At 40.7% G+C, this 21,142-nt stretch overlaps 1 protein-coding gene and 1 long non-coding RNA gene across 3 annotated transcripts in view; both read left to right on the top strand.

Moving 5' to 3' along the window:
- Positions 1-219: 219 nt before the first annotated feature.
- LOC117542740 (equilibrative nucleoside transporter 2) overlaps positions 220-21,142 on the top strand; it is a 34,867-nt gene continuing 13,944 nt past the window's right edge. For both annotated transcript variants that reach the window (XR_004568478.1, XM_034210574.1), the window contains exons 1-9: positions 220-533; positions 4,646-4,702; positions 5,865-5,946; positions 10,425-10,570; positions 11,775-11,914; positions 19,035-19,169; positions 19,430-19,527; positions 19,893-19,962; positions 20,450-20,637. Coding sequence is in view for 1 of the 2 variants with exons in the window: in XM_034210574.1 (XP_034066465.1) it covers positions 4,671-4,702; positions 5,865-5,946; positions 10,425-10,570; positions 11,775-11,914; positions 19,035-19,169; positions 19,430-19,527; positions 19,893-19,962; positions 20,450-20,637 (891 nt within the window). In the remaining variant the exon portion in view is untranslated. The remainder of the gene's footprint in view (positions 534-4,645; positions 4,703-5,864; positions 5,947-10,424; positions 10,571-11,774; positions 11,915-19,034; positions 19,170-19,429; positions 19,528-19,892; positions 19,963-20,449; positions 20,638-21,142) is intronic.
- LOC117542742 lies at positions 14,919-16,824 on the top strand. The gene is made up of 2 exons (XR_004568479.1): positions 14,919-15,357; positions 15,629-16,824. It is a non-coding gene; the product is annotated as an uncharacterized LOC117542742 (long non-coding RNA).

Here is a 21,142-nt window from a genome sequence, read left to right on the forward strand (position 1 = left end):
CACGTCACGGACCCTACGTCCATTTATATATACAGTCTATGGTTGAGAGGAGCTTTATTTATATAGCTCCTCTCAACACAAGGCAATTCAAAGTGCTTTCAGTGCTTTTCAAATGCCTTCAGTTCCCAGAGTAGACCAGCAGAGGGCGCAGAAGACCAATAAACTAAATAATTAATATAAGGGGAAGACACATGGCATATAGCATAGCATATACCCCATGGCCCGCCATGCCTGCTTTACAATGCCTAGGTTATGTGCAATTTGACACGACCCCGGAAGTGTTTTTTCGGGGAGGGTGGGCTAGCCTTGCAGCCTTGATGCTATGACGATGGACGCTCATGTGGAAGCTACCACACAGCGAGCTGATTTATAAACTGCCGTAGCCATTTGCCCACTTGTATGGGCAATGAATACACAAAGCCGTTAATTGTTTTTCCTATTTAATCATTTTTGAACCATTTTGGATATCACAAGGCATCCCATTACCGTGGGAACAATATGAAAATACAGTTTTAAAAGCAACATTTTCCAAGGTGAGTCTCTCTGTCACGTTAGCCTTTACACAGGGCTATGTTAACATACGGCAGTGTTGTTTTATATTAGCAACGCTGTGTTTTATATTTACAGTTTTAATGGCGTCACAAAACTGGTTACTGAATGTCGACGACAACACGGCTGTCATTCCCTCTGTCTCTAGTAACGTTACTATTACTGTGTCAGACTGACTGAGTACAAACTACTGCACCAAAAATATAACGTTAATTTAACAACAGTCATTTTAAATAGAATGAATGTCATTACTGGACTAAGTTATGATAGCCTCCTGTTGGTTTATTTTCGGTGCTTTATTTGTTCTACGCATAACGGAGCAGGTGTATTGTTAAGCTAGCCATGCCATATAAACATTAGGAATATCCTTTTTTATATCAGAAACAGGTTTATTATGAAGTAGGTTTACACATACGTGGAATTTGCCTTGGTGTATAATATGGTGCTTACATAAACACAGTTAAAGAAGATACATTGTAATAAAAACGAAAAAAAAGAAAAGAAACTATTGTAAAAAATATGTTGCACTTTCTACTCCAACTCATTTATTTTACAAACGTGGTTACTTTGCAGATTTACGTTCTTATAGAATACATGAATCAATACACATAAGCCACCCAGTAGTGAATAAAGCAATTCAAATACCCCACCTTTACCAAGTGCAACATTCAAGTGATGAACACATAAATGCACCATTCATTGTAATCAAATAATAAGAACATATCTGGGGCTTAACAGGGCCATTCTGCATTTTGAGTACTTTTAAGTACAATTTTGAATGCAGAGTATTTAACACTAATATTCCTACTTTTTAATAGAGTAAATAATCTGAGTACTTCCTCTATCTCTGGTTGTGTATTTGCTGCTTATTAGGTTTCCTGTTACAGTGCAGGCATACTGAGTGAGACAATGAATTAACTTCATTTAACACCACGACTATACATATCACTCAGCAGGCAATATATTTAGCACTTTATTAGTAAGGCCTCAATAGTTCTGCTTCGCTGCCTTAAACATTGTTGCTTTCTAGATTTGAGGATAATGATTTACTGGCCTGCAGACTTTGAAAACCATATCCTTAGATTAGATAGATTTTGCACTTTATTTGTAAAGACTTGCAAAAGCCTCATGGCCCATGCCATCTCATGAACACATGGTCTTTGTGACTCAGCCTGGTTTATTATAAGGAGCTCTAATCTCCTGTGACTCAGTATTAAACAGAAGCCTTCTAGAATTTGATTGACACTTTTGTAATGTGTTCAAGAGAGAAAACTGCAGTCAAGAGATTTTGAAAAGGTCTCATGGATTTGCTATATAGATTTTGATGAATGTCGACTTTTTGTTAAACGTCATACTTAAAGGAAAAAAGCTTGGTTAAGATCCAGACGTCCGTGACTAAAATCCTTCATCCGGTTAAATATAGTTAAAAAAAAACCACAATATATATCGCAGGGGGAAAACATATTGTGCAGCCCTAGTGTGTATAACTGATTCCAGCGGTCTGCGTTGTTTCCCTCCATTTTAACAATGTTGTTTACCATAGATGAATACACCATAAGAGAAAATGCTACTACTGAAAGGAAGGAAGTGTGTGCGCGTGTTACTCAATTACTATAAGTGAGAGCTTCTTGGAAAATGTAAATTAGAGTGGCTTGAGTAAGATAAAGTGTACAGTAAGTAGTTGGCTGTCTGGAAATGAATCAGGGTTATCCCTAAATAAATGGGTCCAACAGCATTTGGCCATTTTGGCTGCTGTTCATCCTACACATTCTCATTTAAATGTCTTCGTGGGAACCATCAAAATAAACAAGTGTCGGCAAACAAGAGGTATTATTATCACACATACTGAATATGCTCACAAAACAGTGAAGTGTATGTGTACCATGTGTAACGAGCTGCTGGAAGTAGATAGACCTAAAGAGTGTAATGGCTTTGTTTACAACAGCAAATGGGTTTGAACATTCCACCTCAGTGTTCTTCAGAATTGTTCTCACGTTTTGTCATGTTTTTCCTCAATGAAGAAGGAGGTGTCTTACACATGAAACCGCTTAGCCTGTTTGCCCTGTGCATTTTGTTGCTGAATGACGTGAAGGAGAAAAGGACTGGAATGTTAAAGTCCTCCGCCTCTGTTTTGCTAAGTGTTGCTTCTCTTGTTTCAGCTGCTTCACATTCATCTGTTGTGTGAGGAGAGTTACCCACAGGCTCCACATAGCTGTACACTGCTGACAATCGCATCCCAACAGTTATCTGTGTGCACATCGATGTCTTAGCCTCAAGCTTTTTTTTGTTACCTTTTCTTTATTTTGGTACTTATTCTGTCCTTGTGCTCCTTCTACACAAACCAAAGCTGTCCTCTGGGGATCAATACAGTCTTCTCTTTCTCAGCTTCACAAACAGAGACTGACATGTGTGTTTGAAAGGAATGGACCCTTCTGCTCATCCACATATGTTAAGCAGCTTATATCAGGCTATTAATAAGATTACATTAGCTGACATTCCTATTGACACAGTGGACCTTTGAAAAGTCTGAGCCCTGAATTTACCCTTGGACATTTCTCTGTGTTGACTTCAGTGCACTCTTGTATCAAACACACAGAAAGCAAACCCCCTGCCGGTTGTGTGACTGGTTTTGCTCCCTTATGCAGTGTTATTGTCTACTCTACATCCCAGCCTCTATTTGGCCATACAACCAAAGCTAGGGGTGCTTTAACGCAGCAGGCGGTCAATTCTAATTGTTTTCTAGCCAAGCAGTGTAACAGGCACCATTGGAGTCTGATCCCATCCTGTCCATTGTTTGATCCAATTAACGGTGCTGTATGACCTAAAGATCATTTTGTATATGATTTTCTGGCTCTCATTAGTTCTGCTCCGCTGCCTTAAACATTGTTGCTTTCTAGATTTGACGATAATGCTTTTCTGGCCTGCAGACTTTGAAAACCATATGTTTTCTTGTGAGATAAAGGCAGGCTGTGCAACCAACCTTTTATATTCACTTCACTATCAGAAGCATTGTGCCCACGCCCTGTGATTCATGGAAATGAAGGAGGTGTGATGGATGTTGACTCATCTGCCTCTGGTCATTGCAGAGCTGTTACCTGGTTACCAACGCCTGTGTCACACCTGCTTTTTTACGTGGGCAGAAGGAGTTTGGCAATGCCTAGGGAAGTAGACAGCACTGACAACACTTGGAAACATAAACATTAGTGCAAAAAAAAAGGGTGGTGTCAGTTGGACTAAGAAGTGTTAGTCTGGCGGGCCACATCCTCCTCCCGCGTAATCATTTCTTTGTATTGAATTTGTGTAAGACTTATTGCGCTGTACTTTGGGAACTAGTGCAGGTTCTGAAAGTGTGTGTGTGTGTGTGTGTGTGTGTGTGTGTGTGTGTGTGTGTGTGTGTGTGTGTGTGTGTGTGTGTGTGTGTGTGTGTGGTGTGTGTGTGTGTGTGTGTGTGTGTGTGTGTGTGTGTGTGTGTGTGTGTGTGTGTGTGTGTGTGTGTGTGTGTGTGTGTGTGTGTGTGTGTGTGTGTGTGTGTGTGTGTGTGTGTGTGTGTGTGTGTGTGTGTGTGTGTGTGTGTGTGTGTGTGTGTGTGTGTGTGTGTGTGTGTGTGTGTGTGTGTGTGTGTGTGTGTGTGTGTGTGTGTGTGTGTGTGTGTGTGTGTGTGTGTGTGTGTGTGTGTGTGTATGGATGAACTGATTGTGGACTAATGTACATTCAACAGGAAAACAATTTGTTGTCAGGGTTCTGATTCCAAGGCTCAATGGAAAGTGATTGCACTTAGTCAGGTGGTGTGTGACTGCTTCTCCAAGTGGCTTTCTGACATTAAACTACACGGTGTAAGAAATTAAGGTAACTCTAATAAGTAGAAGTTATGCAACATACTCTACTTCCATAATTCCTAGACACACACTCTACTTTCTTAGGACACAGATTTTGACAGCCCCTCGCAAGCTCCTTGCAGCCTCTTGCTAGAATGTAAATGGGTCCTTGCATCTCTAAGTTGTGAAACCCCGGCAGAAGGGCGTCTAGAAAACCAACTACTGGCTTTGTTACTCATACAAATGTGTCTGACCTTTTTTTTCTCCTGTTGCCCTTTCAGTCTTGCCAGAACTTCATACATCAGAATGAAGGAACGGACAGATGCTCCTCAGGACCGGTGAGTTTGATGCAAGTGAGACTCTCACTTCCCCCTGTTTGCTCTCGACCAGAGTTCCTCACTGTTGTTTTGCTCTCGACCGCAGTTTCTGTGTCAGGCAAGGATGTAACATTTCAATACTAAAAATAATTATACTTCAAATAATCCCATCTCAAATATTTGTATTATGACATATTGTACTCATTTTGACATGGATATTACATTAAGTACCGCTTGTTAGAAAATAGAGTTTAGAGACAATAGCTAGAGTTTTACCAAGAAGTGGAGATGGCTCTTTAATACAGCCCTAACGGATGTAGGAGGGTAAAGAGTGAAGTTTATATGGGGTCAAATTAGAGTGGTGTTGGTTTACAAGCTGCATTGTTTCACATGCATGTGAATCTCTCCTGCATATAAAAGCACTTTAAATCCAGCTTTGGAAAAGTACCGTAAATAGAGTTTATATCAGAATGTTAATTCAAGTGGTGTCAATGGATTAAAACATTTCATAATTAATTATGATAATCACAAGTTTAAATATTGTATTTTGGTGGGAAGTGAGGCAAAAACGTGAGAGATGTTGTAGTAAAGAAATGAATGACAAACTAGAAAGAGAAATCAGAGGGTTTTTGAATTCACTATTAAATGATTTCTGAATTAGTGCGCCAATTTTCCTACACTAAGCTTAAGCATTCCCCTCTGTATAATGCGCGCTGCCAGGCACTATACCGCTATCATACTGCGAACACTTACTGTTCCCACTCCTCTACAACTTCAATACAAATGGCGAGTACATGGTTCAGCAAAATGCCTTTCTCCTCCGTTTCTACCACACTGAAAGCGAACGAGTGCGGAACCTTTTTGTCATGGTTAAGCTGTGGTGTTACACAGAGTGGGTGATGGTTTTTACTGACGTCTAGTCGTCTAGTGATCTCCTGTCAAATCAATACAGGAAGCTTGGACCAGCTCCAATCTGCGCTGGATATGTAGGAGGTAATTGGGGTCAAACTTTGTAATATGATACATTTCCAATATTTTTTTAACGCTTTAATGTTTCCAGAATAATCGCGAGCCTTAACGATTCATCATTGACAGCCCTGGTTGATACATTACATTTCCAGTACTGCTACATTCTGTATTGTAAACCATTTTCAATGTATTGATCTTTACTTCCCATGTACAGGGGCTGCCTGGTGGGGATCTGTTTCTTCATTCTGGGCCTGGGAACGCTGCTACCATGGAACTTCTTCATGACTGCCTCATTGGTAAAAACATGGCAATGACTTAATCCCTCAAATACAGTGGAACTGACCCATTATCTGCGCCTTTCCATGTTTTATAACATGAACAGAAACAGACTCAGTCAAAAACATGGTAGTTTCTCAGCATTTCCCATTCAGATGGAACATGTTGTGGTTCCTCACCTGAACCTCTTAAAGAATCACATGCTAAATGGATGACTACGGCTTATGGATACTAATCTCTTTCAAGAAAATATCTAGATTGTGTAGGGTGTTAAAGGGTAATGACCTATAGCGACCCACACATCCAGACTTTAGGTAACTATGTGCAGGGATGCAAACTTGTCACCTTTTGGCGAAATTCGCCGTTTTCAATCCAAAATAGGTCGCTTGTGTGATTCATGTAGATTTGCAATAAAAATATTTTTGGGGTATTGGGGGGGTCTGGGACCCGGAGTAATCTGCGGCCGCGAGCTGTTATGTGCCATCATACACGCATGGTGTTCTTTTTTTATATATTATAATGAAGCGTGAGCTGTGTGCTCGAGTCTTCCTGCCTGTCGGCTCTGCTCATGGATGTATAATAAGGCTCTGCTGCTCCGCGATGATGGTCTAGCTTCAGCAGCCACATTACGGGTGCGTTCGTTAATATTAACTGTGCGGTCCGGAGTCACTGTGGCACAGACTGGACCGCTGGTGAACAGCTGTGAGAACGGGCCTTTCAGGTGTTCAGAGCAGAGCTCCCTGTCGGAGCGGCAGAGCCCTATGGGCAGAGCGTGATGTGCACTGAAAAGTTTTTCTGTCACAATATTATTTAAGGAATCGTTGACCTAGCTAACTAGCATACATTGTCACTATCTGCTAACATTAGCTTTAGCCTTCGTTTTCTAATAGTTTTTTTCATAGGCTATAAATTAAACAGAGGTTGTATAAGTATAGATCTTGTACTTGAGTAAAAGTAGAAGTACTCAGATCTTGTACTTGAGTGAAAGTAGAAGTACTCAGATCTTGTAATTGAGTGAAAGTAGAAGTACTCAGATCTTGTACTTGAGTGAAAGTAGAAGTACTCAGATCTTGTAATTGAGTAAAAGTAGAAGTACTCAGATCTTGTACTTGAGTAAAAGCAGAAGTACTGAGATCTTGTACTTGAGTAAAAGCAGAAGTACTCAGATCTTGTACTTGAGTAAAAGTAGAAGTACTCAGATCTTGTACTTGAGTAAAAGTAGAAGTACCAGAGGAATACTCTGTTACAGTAAAAGTCCTGCATTCAAAATGTTACTCAAGTGAAAGTAGAAAAGTATTCTCATCAAAATATAGTGAAAGTAGCGACAGTAAAAGTAGTCGTTGTGCAGATTGGTCCATTTCAGAATAATATATATGATGTGTTTTATAATGATTGATCATGAAAGTGTTCTCAAAGCTGGTAAAGGTGCAGCTAGTTTGAATGACTTTGTATACTGCAGGGTAGCTGGTGGATTTACTCCAGGTGGAACTAAAGTCTGATTTAACACTTGATTAGATTTCACATCATTCATCCACATCTGTAAAGTAACTAAAGGTATTCAATACATGTAGTGGAGTCAAAGTACACCATGTACCTCTGAACTGTAGAGGAGAAGAAGAACAAAGTAGCAAAACATTGAAATACTTAAATAAAGTACAAGTATCTCAACATTGTACCCAAGTATAGTACTTGAGTTTATGAACTTGGTTACTTTACACCGCTGGCTATAACAATAGAAAGACTAAGCCTTGCACAGAGGCATGACAATACATTTTCAAAATGCTCAACAATGCTGCCAAAAATATAAACTGACTGCTACACAATTAAAATAATTGCTTTTATATATTTCTATTAGATGTGACTCTTTAGCGTTTCTGTTATTATTACCTGCTGCTTTAGTTGCTCTGACTGCTAAAGTCCTGTTATTCCTCATTTTAAAGCCGATATTCCGTGGGGTCGGGGGGCTCGGTTCCTTGTCACCTTTTTCATACCTGATTGAGTTTGCATCCCTGCTATGTGGCTTACCTCAGTGGAACATGTGATCCACATGGTAGGGTTTTCACCAACAACTCCTGAGGGAAATATCTGCCTTTTCTTTAAATGCTCCCCTATGTTCAAAAGCTGAATGCGAACATCCGTTTACTGTTTGGCGCTGGATACGAAGTGTACAATACGTTTATTTGAACTTAACAAATGGAAATGTCTGTGTGCTGTGTCTATAAACAGGATTGTTTTCAATGATAAGAATGAACTCAAACGGTAAATTCCCAAACGATAAAAAACAAAACGGTAAGCTGAAAGACACTAAAATGCTCCGTGAAGCTGAAAAGGAATAAAGACTTAAGTGAAAGGTATTTCATATCGCACACTGTGACGGGGCTCTATTTGTCCGTTCACAACACTGGCCTAGTCGGTTGGGTTAAGCTCCAAAACTTTAATAACAGCAACAAAACAAAAAATAACGAACCAGCACAACTTAAACAAAATAAATAAATGTCCAAATCAAACCGTCCATCACTCAAAAGAGTGAACATGCTCTGGTGTTGCCTTCTCTGCAACCATCTCCTGAACATGTCCCAGCTGTTGCCTTCATTGCAACATTCTTCCGAGTCCCCCTCCAGGGCCAAAAACCGTCCATTTTGAACCCATAGCCCCTCCCACAGGCTTACCGTCAACAGGTGACGCAATTACCTCAAACCACATTGTCAACATAAAAAAATCCAACCCAAACATAAAACAGGTTAACTACCTCTTAACATAATCATTTAACAAATTAACAAACACACAATAAATAATAAATTGCATGGTTCATTTCAGGAATTTAAAACACGGAAGTGATGCGCCTTCCCCTTTTCTCCGAAATGTTTGGTGTGTGTGTCGGCTGTCAGTGGCGGAGTCAGTCACTCTGTGACCCGCTCCGTCACATTATCCTCCCCCTCCCCAAGGTTGGCGATGTGCGACAACCTGGAAAGGTAATCCGCCACCTCCACGCTTTGGCAATGCGTCCAAAACCGCAACAAACAGTTCTCCATGTCCTCACCGCACTGGTACTGTGAAATCTCCGCACCGCACAGTGCCTCCACCCAGGCGCCGGCCGATCAGGCTGGCCACCGGAGTCCGATTGAGGAAACGGACCACCAACCGGAACTGAAGTCTGTAGGTCCCGGAGCTCCGCCAACAGGAACTCCTCTCGCCCTGGTTCACTGGCCGACCCCGAGGCCGCAGGAGCCGCTGGGCTCACCCAGGATGCGTCATCATTGTCATCCGTCTCCCATGCCCGCTCCGACCCGGCGGCCACGCTCTCCTCCTGCTGCTGACGCCGGGATCGTAGTCCCATGCGCCGCTCCGCAATGCCGCCCAGCTTCCTCCGACTAGCCATCCCACTTCTGACACCATATGTGACGGGGCTCTATTTGTCCGTTCACAACACTGGCCTAGTCGGTTGGGTTAAGCTCCAAAACTTTAATAACAGCAACAAAACAAAAAATAACAAACCAGCACAATTTAAACAAAATAAATAAATGTCCAAATCAAACCGTCCATCACTCAAAAGAGTGAACATGCTCTGGTGTTGCCTTCTCTGCAACCATCTCCTGAACATGTCCCAGCTGTTGCCTTCATTGCAACATTCTTCCGAGTCCCCCTCCAGGGCCAAAAACCGTCCATTTTGAACCCATAGCCCCTCCCACAGGCTTACCGTCAACAGGTGACGCAATTACCTCAAACCACATTGTCAACATAAAAAAATCCAACCCAAACATAAAACAGGTTAACCACCTCTTAACATAATCATTTAACAAATTAACAAACACACAATAAATAATAAATTGCATGGTTCATTTCAGGAATTTAAAACACGGAAGTGATGCGCCTTCCCCTTTTCTCCGAAATGTTTGGTGTGTGTGTCGGCTGTCAGTGGCGGAGTCAGTCACTCTGTGACCCGCTCCGTCACACACACGACGCAGTCATCATTGTCATGTTTGATGTAAAGGAAAATTAGTACAGCTTTCAAATAGGCAACAATTGAACTATTCCTGCACTTAAAAAGCAGAGTGGTCAAACTGGTTTTATCGCAAGTAAATACAGGTTCATTGCCAACTAGGTTTTCACTTACTTATAAACATTGTAAGAGAATAATAATATTGCATGAAATGTATATAGCAAAAGTCAACATACATAAATATACAATAGAAAAGTTACAATAAGGTAAGGACAAAATACTTTAAAAGGTATGTGCAATATATCTGTTGTGGTCCAAAAGATGTAAGTTAATGTGACAGACGGGAAGACAAGAGCATTCTGGGAGTTGTTTTGAGTGAATAAACTCAATTGGATTACAAATTAAAAATCTTGACTGAACTTGTACATTTAAAACAGAATAGAATGTTAAGGTGATGCTGACAACAGTAAGTCATCTCCCATGGTAGGTTGATATAGTATTTGTATGCTGGTTTATTTGACAGTAATAATCCAACTTCTCGTTTCCTCTGGGCTGCAGTATTTCCAGGCTCGCCTCAACACGACAGAATTGAGCAACAGCACCACGGTGGTCAGCAAAGAGTACTACTTCAACAACTGGATGACCCTGCTGTCCCAGCTGCCCCTGCTGCTGTTCACCCTGCTCAACTCCTTCCTGTACCATAGGTCAGTGACACATGTTGATATCGGTACTCGCCAAAAGCTTTATAGGAAATAAAGCTGTTTTTCGAAACACAGAAGTATTTCAATCTTCCTTTATGTTCAATAAAAGTAATGAATTGTTGTGAATCCTAGACTTTAGGTATTTGCCTTAACAAAGTCGACATATAACCAGGGCTGCACATAACTGGTGCGCAGGTGTGCATGCGCACCTCCGCCAAAAAAAGAGCACCATGTCATTTGAAAAAAGGCGCATTTGCGTACCAACATTGAGAGAGAGAGAGGGAGGAAATACTTAAATAAAATAAGTAATAACAAATTAATGTTGGCTATGGTAGGTTATTGGTTATGTTCACATACTTATTTGATTACATCCACTTGTCTAAGATGACAACAGAGACTTTTGACCCAAACCCAGCTGTTGACTTGTGGATGCAAGCAGCTAATCACAGACTCAACCAGAGAGAAAGTAATAGGCCTACATCATCAGCTACCATGTCTGACATTTAGAGAAATTAGATGTCCTTCAACATGGCGCACTGAAATTCATTTCCGGGTCACTACCGGAGGAACGAGGAGTCGAGGAGGGGGATTTGATGAAATGAGAAAGGGCCAGAGAGGAGAACAGTCAGGAGGGTAGTGATGACAGCTTGTAGGATTACTGGTCGTGCTAATGTTGTCTTGTGTTCACCTCTGCATGTGTGTTCTGTGTTCACCTCTGCATTTGTGTTCAGTGCCGTGTGTCTGGCAAATAAAGTCAAGACCCCCTCAAAAGTTACAGTTTATTTCATTTTAAGGATGAGCACCAAGCAACATCTCCAGGTGCTCCTTTGAGAACCAGGGCAAAAAAGTTGTGTGCACCCCTGCATATAACGTGTTTCCGTGCCAAAATATTCGTCTGTGGTGTATATAGGACTGGGCAACACATCAATATTTTATCCATGTTAATATGAGACTTGATATCTTGTTAGATCTGAGATATTGTAATATCTTAAGTGTTGTCTTTCCCTGGTATTAAAGGCTGCATTACAGCAAAGTCATGTCATTTAAAAACCTTTTTTAACAGTCATTACATGATTATTGATCAAATACATAATTGTGTAAATAGTCTACTAAAGTGATCTCTACAAAATAAATAATATGTGAAATAAATCAAGTTAATATCTTATCCATTTTGATGTTTGTTTGAATGACATATTTCTTGTTTCAGGATATCAGAGGCAGTGCGCATCGCAGGCAGCCTGGTTTTCATCCTGCTGCTCTTCATCCTCACAGCAGTGATCGTCAAGGTGCCCATGGAGGAAGATCGCTTCTTCTCCGTCACCATGGCTACTATCTGGTTCATCAACTGTAAGTCAGTGTGTGTGTGAGAGTAGAAGCCTGACAGAAAAAGAGGCTGAGAGTGCATGTGTTTTAATTTGATTTATTTACAAGTTTTAAAAAAAAACAATCACAAGTCATAATGGAGAAATGTGAAATGGATGAGAATTGGGGCCCAGACTCTAAACATTAAGTATTTACCATAGACTGTATATATAAATGGACGTAGGGTCCGTGACGTCACCCATAGGATTCTGCAGAGTTGCCGTGAAGCCCTTAGTAGGCGGAGTCGGCCACTAACGGCTCAACAGTGACGTCAAAGTTCAACTCCCGCCTTCTCCAGCCTGCTCCAAATAAGGGCAAAGAGGCGGAGCCGAGGCGGGACCTGCTGCCACCGAGCTGGAAGTTCCAGAGCTAGCTGAAGCTACCAAGCTAAGCTAACATGCTCCCCATCTGCACGCTGCCGTCGCATTTTACGTTTCTAAGGTAAGCGGACATGAAACTATTCAGCAAAACTATAAATAATAATCTAAGTTATTGAGCTTTTAGCATAATACTTCAGAATCTTAAAACCCCTTAACGTTTGTATGCAATTGTGCTAAATTCAACTCTGGAATCAAGCAAATATTAATATGTTTGCATGACATTAGTTATTTATATTTTGATATCACTTAACTATACGTTTAATACATTTAAGTCAAGCTAAGGTACATGTGATGGAAGCTAGTTAGTGCTCTTACCTGTGAGGCCTCCTCCAAACAGCATAATAACCAGACTATATCATTAAAACTAAGTACCAGTTCTAGATCCTTGACTTTAGACAAACAATTCAAAAGACAAAATGTATTTAAAGACCAATCTTTATTTGAATGTGCCTCTTAACCTGAGATATTAGTTATACAGTAATAGTATTGACAATCTAAAAAAACTGAGCAACTCAACAGTCAACTTTATGTTTCTTATTGTCTAAAGCATTTATTATTTTCATTTTCCCCCTCTCATATTCAGTGTGGACGGATTGAGACAGCCTGGTGTCCAGATAGCAGCAGAGACTTCAGGGAGAAACCTCCGTGTGATGGACGTCCTGTCTGTTGGTTTGGAGAGGACTGAGGGTCTTTCCTCTGCGAGGAGGACCAGGGCTGATGAAGGAGCCCATGCTGGGCAAAGCTGATACCACTTTATTTGACTAAATGTGTTTAATACATTTAATAGGTTTACACCTTCTGTCCATATGTGCTTTTTATTTAAAACATTTGATTAACTTTTGGTTCACATTTCAATAAATTGTATTTGTATTTGCACTCCTTTTGTCCATTAGTCTTACTGAAAATGTTAGATTACACATTCACATCTGACTGAAGATTGGCCCCATTTATTTGTGACGTTGCAAACTCTGCAGTACAAGGCACAAGTGATGTGAAGCTCATAAAGTGAGGCAAATAGAAATAATCAGCGGATGGAATGTAGATGTGGAAATAGCTGCATTCGATCAGCTGACTGTTTTTACAATAAAAGTAGTTTCTTAGTGAATGTCCTGTACTGGTCTTAAAATCTCATAACATCAGCTTTTAATGTTCCTCTTGGATGTTCTTCTTGACCCTCAGAGAAGGAGAACATGTCGTGTCTTTCAGGCATGTCTTTTCCTAACAAAAATGACAGGAAACATAAAACATATTATTGCAGAACAAGTGTGTTATTTATGAAAGCGGTGTGTTTGTGTGTTTAGGGGCTGTAGATATAATTATTTTGTAATTGTAATGTTTTTTTTTTATTTCAACAATGAGCTACAAAGACAATCAGATTATGAATGAACAGTATGAAGTTCATCAACATTGAAATATATGTTATTATCAAAATAATATTGAACTGTTATCAAAACGTAGTGCAACTGTAGAAGCTTGCTCTGTTGTCTCACTGAAAGAATAACTTTTACCACGTTTTTTACAGACAATATTGAGAGATAAATAGTAGCAGTTCTCACTATGTGTTAAATATCTTTGCCTTCAATACATTAAATTAGAAAGCTGACAAAGTCATATTGCTAAATATCTAAATGTAACTTTTTGCATGGAAAAAACCCTCAACTTCACTGATGTGTAGGTGATCTAGTATTTAGTATTGTTTAATGGAATGTATATCAGTGTATTCAAGTCAATACTTCATTCATTTAAACCAATATCTTTCTTGATTCTTTGTACAGTATGAAAAAAGAGTCTTTGTACCTGTGCTGAAGTTCACTGCTGTGAGGAGTCCAGTTCTGTCTCTCACTCTCTGGTCCAGCCTGTCTGCATCACCTGGACACCTTAAACAAACACATATATATATATATATATATATATATACACATATATATATATACACATATATATACACATATATATATATACACATATATATATACATATATATATACACATATATATATACATATATATGTATATGTATATATATATATATATGTATATATATATATATATATGTAAAGTACCATGTGTACAAACAATATAACTGATTCTCTTCTGTTGAACATGTTGGATTGTGTATTGTCCGAGTCAGGGGCCTTTTTATTTTACTGTAACTTTGGAAGTTGTGTTACCAATGCTTACTGTTTATTTGATACCCATTTGGTAATGCAATTAATAAAAACAACAAGGTTTGGGTTTGTTCTTCAGATGACTGTGACGTTAACGTGTAAGCTCAATAATGAACTCCAGCTCAACCAACCATATTGTAATATCTAAGTAATCATCTTGAAATATGACATTAATAATTGTAATATACACACATCTTATTGTGAGGTTGATTTCACATACACTACTTCGACATTAGCTTGTCTACATACTTGAGCATAGCCAATTTAAATTAACCTTAGATGCATACAGTTCCTACCTACATAATAAAATATCTCTAAGTTACAAGGATGTAACCTTATTTTATCAACCTCAAACAGAAGCCGTTTGTTCAACAGTATTATCCCACTTAACACTTGTCTATTTCATTGTAACCTTTATATATACAGTCTATGATTTTAACTTGGAGGCTACGATTAGCATCGTTAGCACCGATGTAGCTACCACTAGCTTACATGCTAACCCAAGCCTTACCATTCATTACGTAGCTGATTAAAATCATTATCACATAAATAAAGCACTCAAATTTCACTGACCGCATTCATGCACAGTCTATATGCCCTGGCTGCAGAACGCGGAATGGGGCGGGGTCGGATAAAAGGCGGGGTCGGACGTCCGACCCCGCCTCCGCCCCATTCCGCGACCCCGCCTTGTGAGTCCACATTACACATCAGCTGTTTCCCTACCAAGAAGAAGAAGAAGAAGAAGAAGAAGAAGAAGAAGAAGAAAGAAAAAAAAAAAAGATAGAAGAACCATGTGATCACCTAGTTGGTCTGTTTGTCCGTGTTATTACATTTGAAGACGATCATACATCATCATTATCATGGAAGGGAACGACCGAAGGTAATAAATTATGTATTATGTAACCCAGTAGACATTCGCTGCCAAGTTCCTACCTTGTAAGTTGTCTGTATGGCCGTACCAATACATTAGCGCAGCATGCTTGGTCTTGAAATGTTCGTAAGAATCCATAGATGTAGAATATCAACATTGTTCATCTTGATGTGTTTTTTAATTCTTACAAACCAACTGAATCGATCTGCTTAAAGAAATAACAACATTTGATACATGTAGACTCTGATTTGAATGTATTCCATTTTGTGTTCTTCCTCAGACACCATACCATTCTTACTGAGGGAGAATAACCTGTGCCCCTAAAGTCTGCCGGTTCACCTTTTTATCAGTGCCCATTCTGCTCTTATAAGACTGCAGAAAGGCATTTGGTGATTAACCACATACAAAATCATGCAACGGTGAAACATAAAGGTAAAAGCCAATGTTAGGGCATAACTTGAACAACAAACAAAATGCATGTGAACAGACAACATACATATGTATATATAGGTACTTTATTTATCCCAAAGGAAAGTGATGCACAAGCAAGGCAGAAAGATACATATTTAAAATACTAGTAAAGGGTAAAAGTAAACAAGTAGAAAACTGAGGTATTACCTTTATACTGGTGTACAGCAGAAATAGCCTTAAATATGCACTGTAAATATACTGCATCTATAAGCATATAAGCACTACATACATACATGTATTGCTACCAAAAAGAGCTGCAAACTATTGTTAACTGTCAGCCACTGTCAGTTGCAGCACACAAAGGTTAAAGGTAGCATATAATAGTGTTAAAATGTGCAACAAAAAGTAAAAGTAGCTCTTTTTTTAGTTTTAGTTTTGGAAAGTAGCTCTCATCCTAAAAAAGGTTGGAGACTGTTATAGAACGATACATTTGACAATTTTAAGATTGAAAAATGAAGCTTAAGAGGAACAGGTGGGGCTTGAAAAGGCCCACCTGTTCAAAGTGGGGAATGACAGAAAAAGTTTGAGAACCACTGCTGTAGGAGAAGCACCCCTTTATAAGTAGTGCTATGGCGGCATCTCAGTGGTGCTCTGCAAAGAATATGGGAGATAAAGTCATCCTGCCACAAATTCTTTCCATGGCCCCACTGGACAGAGAAGCAGCTCTCCATAACCTTGGTGAAGCCAGCAACCTGCGGGACGAAGACAGCTGGGAAGACAGGATGGACCCATTTATGTTCAGGTTCAAATTTGAGTCGGACTATTTAATGTTTTTTGAGCAGTGCATTGACAAAGAAAACCTTAAGGTTCATGCCTGTTTTGAAGAGCGCGGTTGAATGTTTGCATCAGCAAAGCCTTTCACTGTTGTATAGATTTTTTTTTTTTATACTTGGTTTGGTTTTTATATTTACTGTATTTGCTTTTTCGGTTCTGTTATCTTAATGATTGTTCTGTTATATGATAAATGTTGTAAATAATAAATACTTTTTCTATCATTCTATGAAATGCAGTGCAATGTATCATTTGAAATATATGGACTAGATATGAGTATGCACAGAACTAACTAAATGAATAATCAATTAAAACAAATATTAAATAATGAACTTAAATACACTAATAGAAAATATGACTTTTTATACCACATGTTTAAATACATTCATGCATTTAATTAGTATGAAGTTTTTTAATTATATTTAGTCGAGTGCAGATTTGTATTTGTACTTATTGTAGTTGTCCAGCAGATGATGCTGTTTGTGTCATTAGGATATCCATACACCCCGCCCATCGGACGTCCAGCCCCGCCCACATCCGACCCCGCCCCATTCCGCGTTCCGCAGCCAGGGCCTATAGGAATGGGGCGGAGGAGGGGTCGGACGTCCGACCCCGCCCACATCCGACCCCGCCCCATTCCGCGTTCCGCAGCCAGGGCATATAGTCTCGAGCAGGTAGCAGAGAGACAAGAAGCTAACAGCGGCAGGCACTTGACAGAGCCGTCACTCAATGTGACCACGCCCTAATTTATGCACACACTTTAAGACCTAATATAAATAAAAGGGTCGCGTTAGAAAACAATTCACTCACAGATCCATAATCATGAAGGTGGAATCTAACTATATCGATAATAAAATGTATGGAGCCAGGGGTAAAAACATCTTTTTTTCTGCCGTAAAGTTGGGCATTTTAACATGGGGGTCTATGGAAATTGCTCCTTTCTGCAGCCATCGCCTATCGGCCAATATATGAACTGCAGTGTGTGGCACTTCCGTATTGGCTTCCCGGCTCTACCCCACAGTTTGCCGCTTGGTATTTACGTAAATGTAATGAATCGGTCCGATCTCATGTATTATACAGAAACATTTCAAGCTAAACACCATCCACACACCATCAAACTAGACTTATCTAACACTAATGGCGCATTTCCACTGCAGCGGGTAGCCCCGTTTAAGCGTCCTTAACCGTCCTCAAGCGGCCAGGCCGGTTTTTGGTGGCGTTTCCATATAGCCTAGTACCGGCCAGCGGGTACTTTTTCCGGCCTCATAAAATCGTGGTTCCCTCAGACCAGGGCCAGGGCTGAACTAGTGACGTCAACACTCTCGACTGCTGATTGGTCAGAGAGAATCGTCACAAGATTGCGCGCGAGTTCATCCCTAGCGTCGCATATATATCTAGAAGCAAGCTTGCAGCATTTTTATAAACAGCATTTTGTAAACGGATGAGCTACAAAAATGGCTACGTCTAATAAGAAAAGCACACCGTGGTCGACCGAGGAGGTGACGACGTTCCTACATCTCATTGGGGATGATCAAATCCAGCGGGAGCTCGACGGAACAACTCGAAATGTGAACAAAAACAAAGCCGATCGCCCCGCCTACACTGCGTTGCTACCCCAGGTCCTAAACTGTAATGGAAATGCGCCACGGCCTGGGCCGGCCAGCGAGGCAGCCCGAGGCCAGAGCGAGGACACTTAGGGACGCTTAAACGGGGCTACCCCGCTGCAGTGGAAACGCGCCATAACTCCTAAATGGTCCCAAGACATTTATTTCATCAGACTAAACACAGACCCATTACAAGGGAAAATAATGGTATATATATATAAATGCATTCCAAAGTAAGATAAACTTGTGTAAATCTTTAGACATTTATTGTATTCAAACTTACTGATATATGTGCCTAACAACTGCTGCCTAAAGAACTTTTAAAAATAACATTTTTTATAGTGTTATCAATCTCACACCATACCCGAGGACCTCTGCACACCACACTAAAGCTCGTAAATTTAAGTTTGAATTTTTTACATTAGAAATGTCCTAGTCTTATTGTATGCGACAGGTCCCACAGTCTGTCGTTGAGCACATAAACTACATTCTACTTTGAACCGGAGTGTGCTATGTCCCACCTTTAGGCGGCGTGACATCACTATGTACCAGTCATGCTTCAATTTGCTTAGGCTTCAACACATTGTTTGTTATAGGCTAAGGGGTGGGACATCGCTAAGCAGTTGACCAATCAAAAATAAATCCTCTTCTGCTGCTGGCAGTGGAGCCTTTGAGCTCTTCCTTGGCCAGGTGCACCTCGCAGGGCAGCTCGTCACAACAATGCAGCACACCTGGGCGGAGCTACTGGAGGGGGAATATGCACAGGGAACACATACAGCCGTAACCATATACAGTCTATGGCCGTTACACACGATGATAAATGATGCTTTTTCTCCGCAGCCTTCGGGGCCGTGCTGCAGGGCAGTTGTTTCGGCCTGGTGGGTCTCCTGCCTCAGAAGTACAGCACAGTGTTCATGAGTGGCCAGGGCCTCGCCGGGACCTTCGCTGCCATCGCCATGCTGCTCGCCATCGCCAGTGAGCCACCCACACACACACACACACACACACACACACACACACACACACACACACACACACACACACACACACACACACACACACACACAAAACTCCCCCTGGTGCCAAATCCCCAGTTGCTTAGTAACAGAAGACATTCAAAGTGGCTGTCAAATCAGCGTGACACCACACAGCACACTCTGCTTCATTTCAAAGACACAGCGCCTGTTTCTCTCTCCCAGAATTCCTAATCGGCTCTCTTTACGTTTGTCACTCAGGCGACGCGGACTCTGAGACGGCAGCGTTGGGTTACTTCATCACGCCATGTGTCGGGACGCTGGTCACGCTGGGCAGCTATGTCCTGCTGCCCCGCCTGGTCAGTTCCCAACTCAGCACTACATTACCCACAATGCACTCAATCTTACCTTAACTAGGCTATCATCTCTTTTGTTGAACCATGATTTGTAAATACACAATCAGGCTTTTTAAGAAAGTGTTTGCTTCATTTATTGGGAAGAAAAATGTCTGTAAAAACTTCAGCACACATTTCAATAAAGCTAAATAGCTCATTATCAAAGATGTAAAACAGGAGTATCTTGGGGACATCTACTCTAATGTTTGTCCGATCTACTTCTAGTTTATAGTGCTATTAACCAAACAGCCTCAATCATGTTTTTACTTGTTTCCATGTTTTATTTGAGCTGTGAGTTCAACTGATTGCTGTCTGTTGCTTCCACACAGGAGTTTGCCCAGCATTATCTGAACAAAAGCGTCAAGTATGAGGCAGGCACCACGGACGAGTTGCTGAAAGGTGGGATTTTGGCTTCAACAAACTCTTTTTCACACCCTCTGAATGAATGCTATTTGCATCCAAGTGGGAACCAAAGGGACACCTTTCATCATCTGTTCCAATTTTAAAGTGCAAGCTCATTTTGTTTGTAGAATCGAGATAAGGAATCGTTTGTCTGACAGTGAGAGAACTCGTGTTTGCTTTGCGACTTAGTCCATAATTCTGTGCCTCGCTGTCTGGTTGAATGAAACCCATTCAGTGGACATTATCTCGTTAAGTGAGTTGTCCCTCCATTTATCCAATTTAGAGTCCTGGCAGACAAAGAGTGTCTCACTCAAAGAGGCCCACACTGTGGTTTTTGGCTGTTTTCTTTGGATGCTCAAAAACTAATAATTCACAAATTCCCATGTCATATTTGATCTATTTCCTCCCAATACATTATGAACAACAACCATTTTATGTGGTAATGGAACAGTGAAATACACGTTTTTTAAATGTTGAATTTCAGAGAGCAGCACAGTGGAGAATGGCAAGCTGAACGGCCATGCTAACGGCACAGCGACCAGCAGCAGCCCAGAGGGGGGGGCTGAGGTGGAGGGAGACCCCGGGACAGAACGGCCCAAGCCCGCCTTCCTGTCGCTGGAGCAGGAGGAGAAGGGGCAGGCCAAAGCCTCCGTCGTAGAGGTCTTTAAGAAGGTAACCTTGAGGTTTGATGGTAACAACAGTTACTCTTTTCTGTGTGCTTCACATTTATTCACTGCTGCAATTCTTTGAATGTGTTTATTAAATTTCAATTTAAGTGTTAAGTTCAATCAGTGGTTATTCATTAGATTTGACTGTGACAACAAGACTTATCTCAGCTACTACACAAGGTGTTGTTTTTCTCCCAAGGCTCTCAGGGTGGGCCTGACACAGATAAACACTGGGTTTCACCCTTGGGAACACGTTTTGAAGTAGCTGAAAGATACCTCTTTCAGTGTATTCAAGGCTGGGAAAGAAGATCCTTTTGGGTTTATATGTAGCCTCCGAGACCTAAGCACCGATTGGTACAGAGTACCCACAAGGCAAAATACTATTTATTTTGTCTTCAATATTCAAATCTCCACCACTGATGTAGAAAATAAATGAGAACATAAGAGCAGAGTGGAGAAGAGGGTACAGATTTCCATCCTGCTATAGTTCTTATTGATGTATATGTGCG

Source organism: Gymnodraco acuticeps, unplaced genomic scaffold (assembly GCF_902827175.1).
Source record: "Gymnodraco acuticeps unplaced genomic scaffold, fGymAcu1.1, whole genome shotgun sequence".
In the NCBI taxonomy this organism is placed as follows: domain Eukaryota; kingdom Metazoa; phylum Chordata; class Actinopteri; order Perciformes; family Bathydraconidae; genus Gymnodraco; species Gymnodraco acuticeps.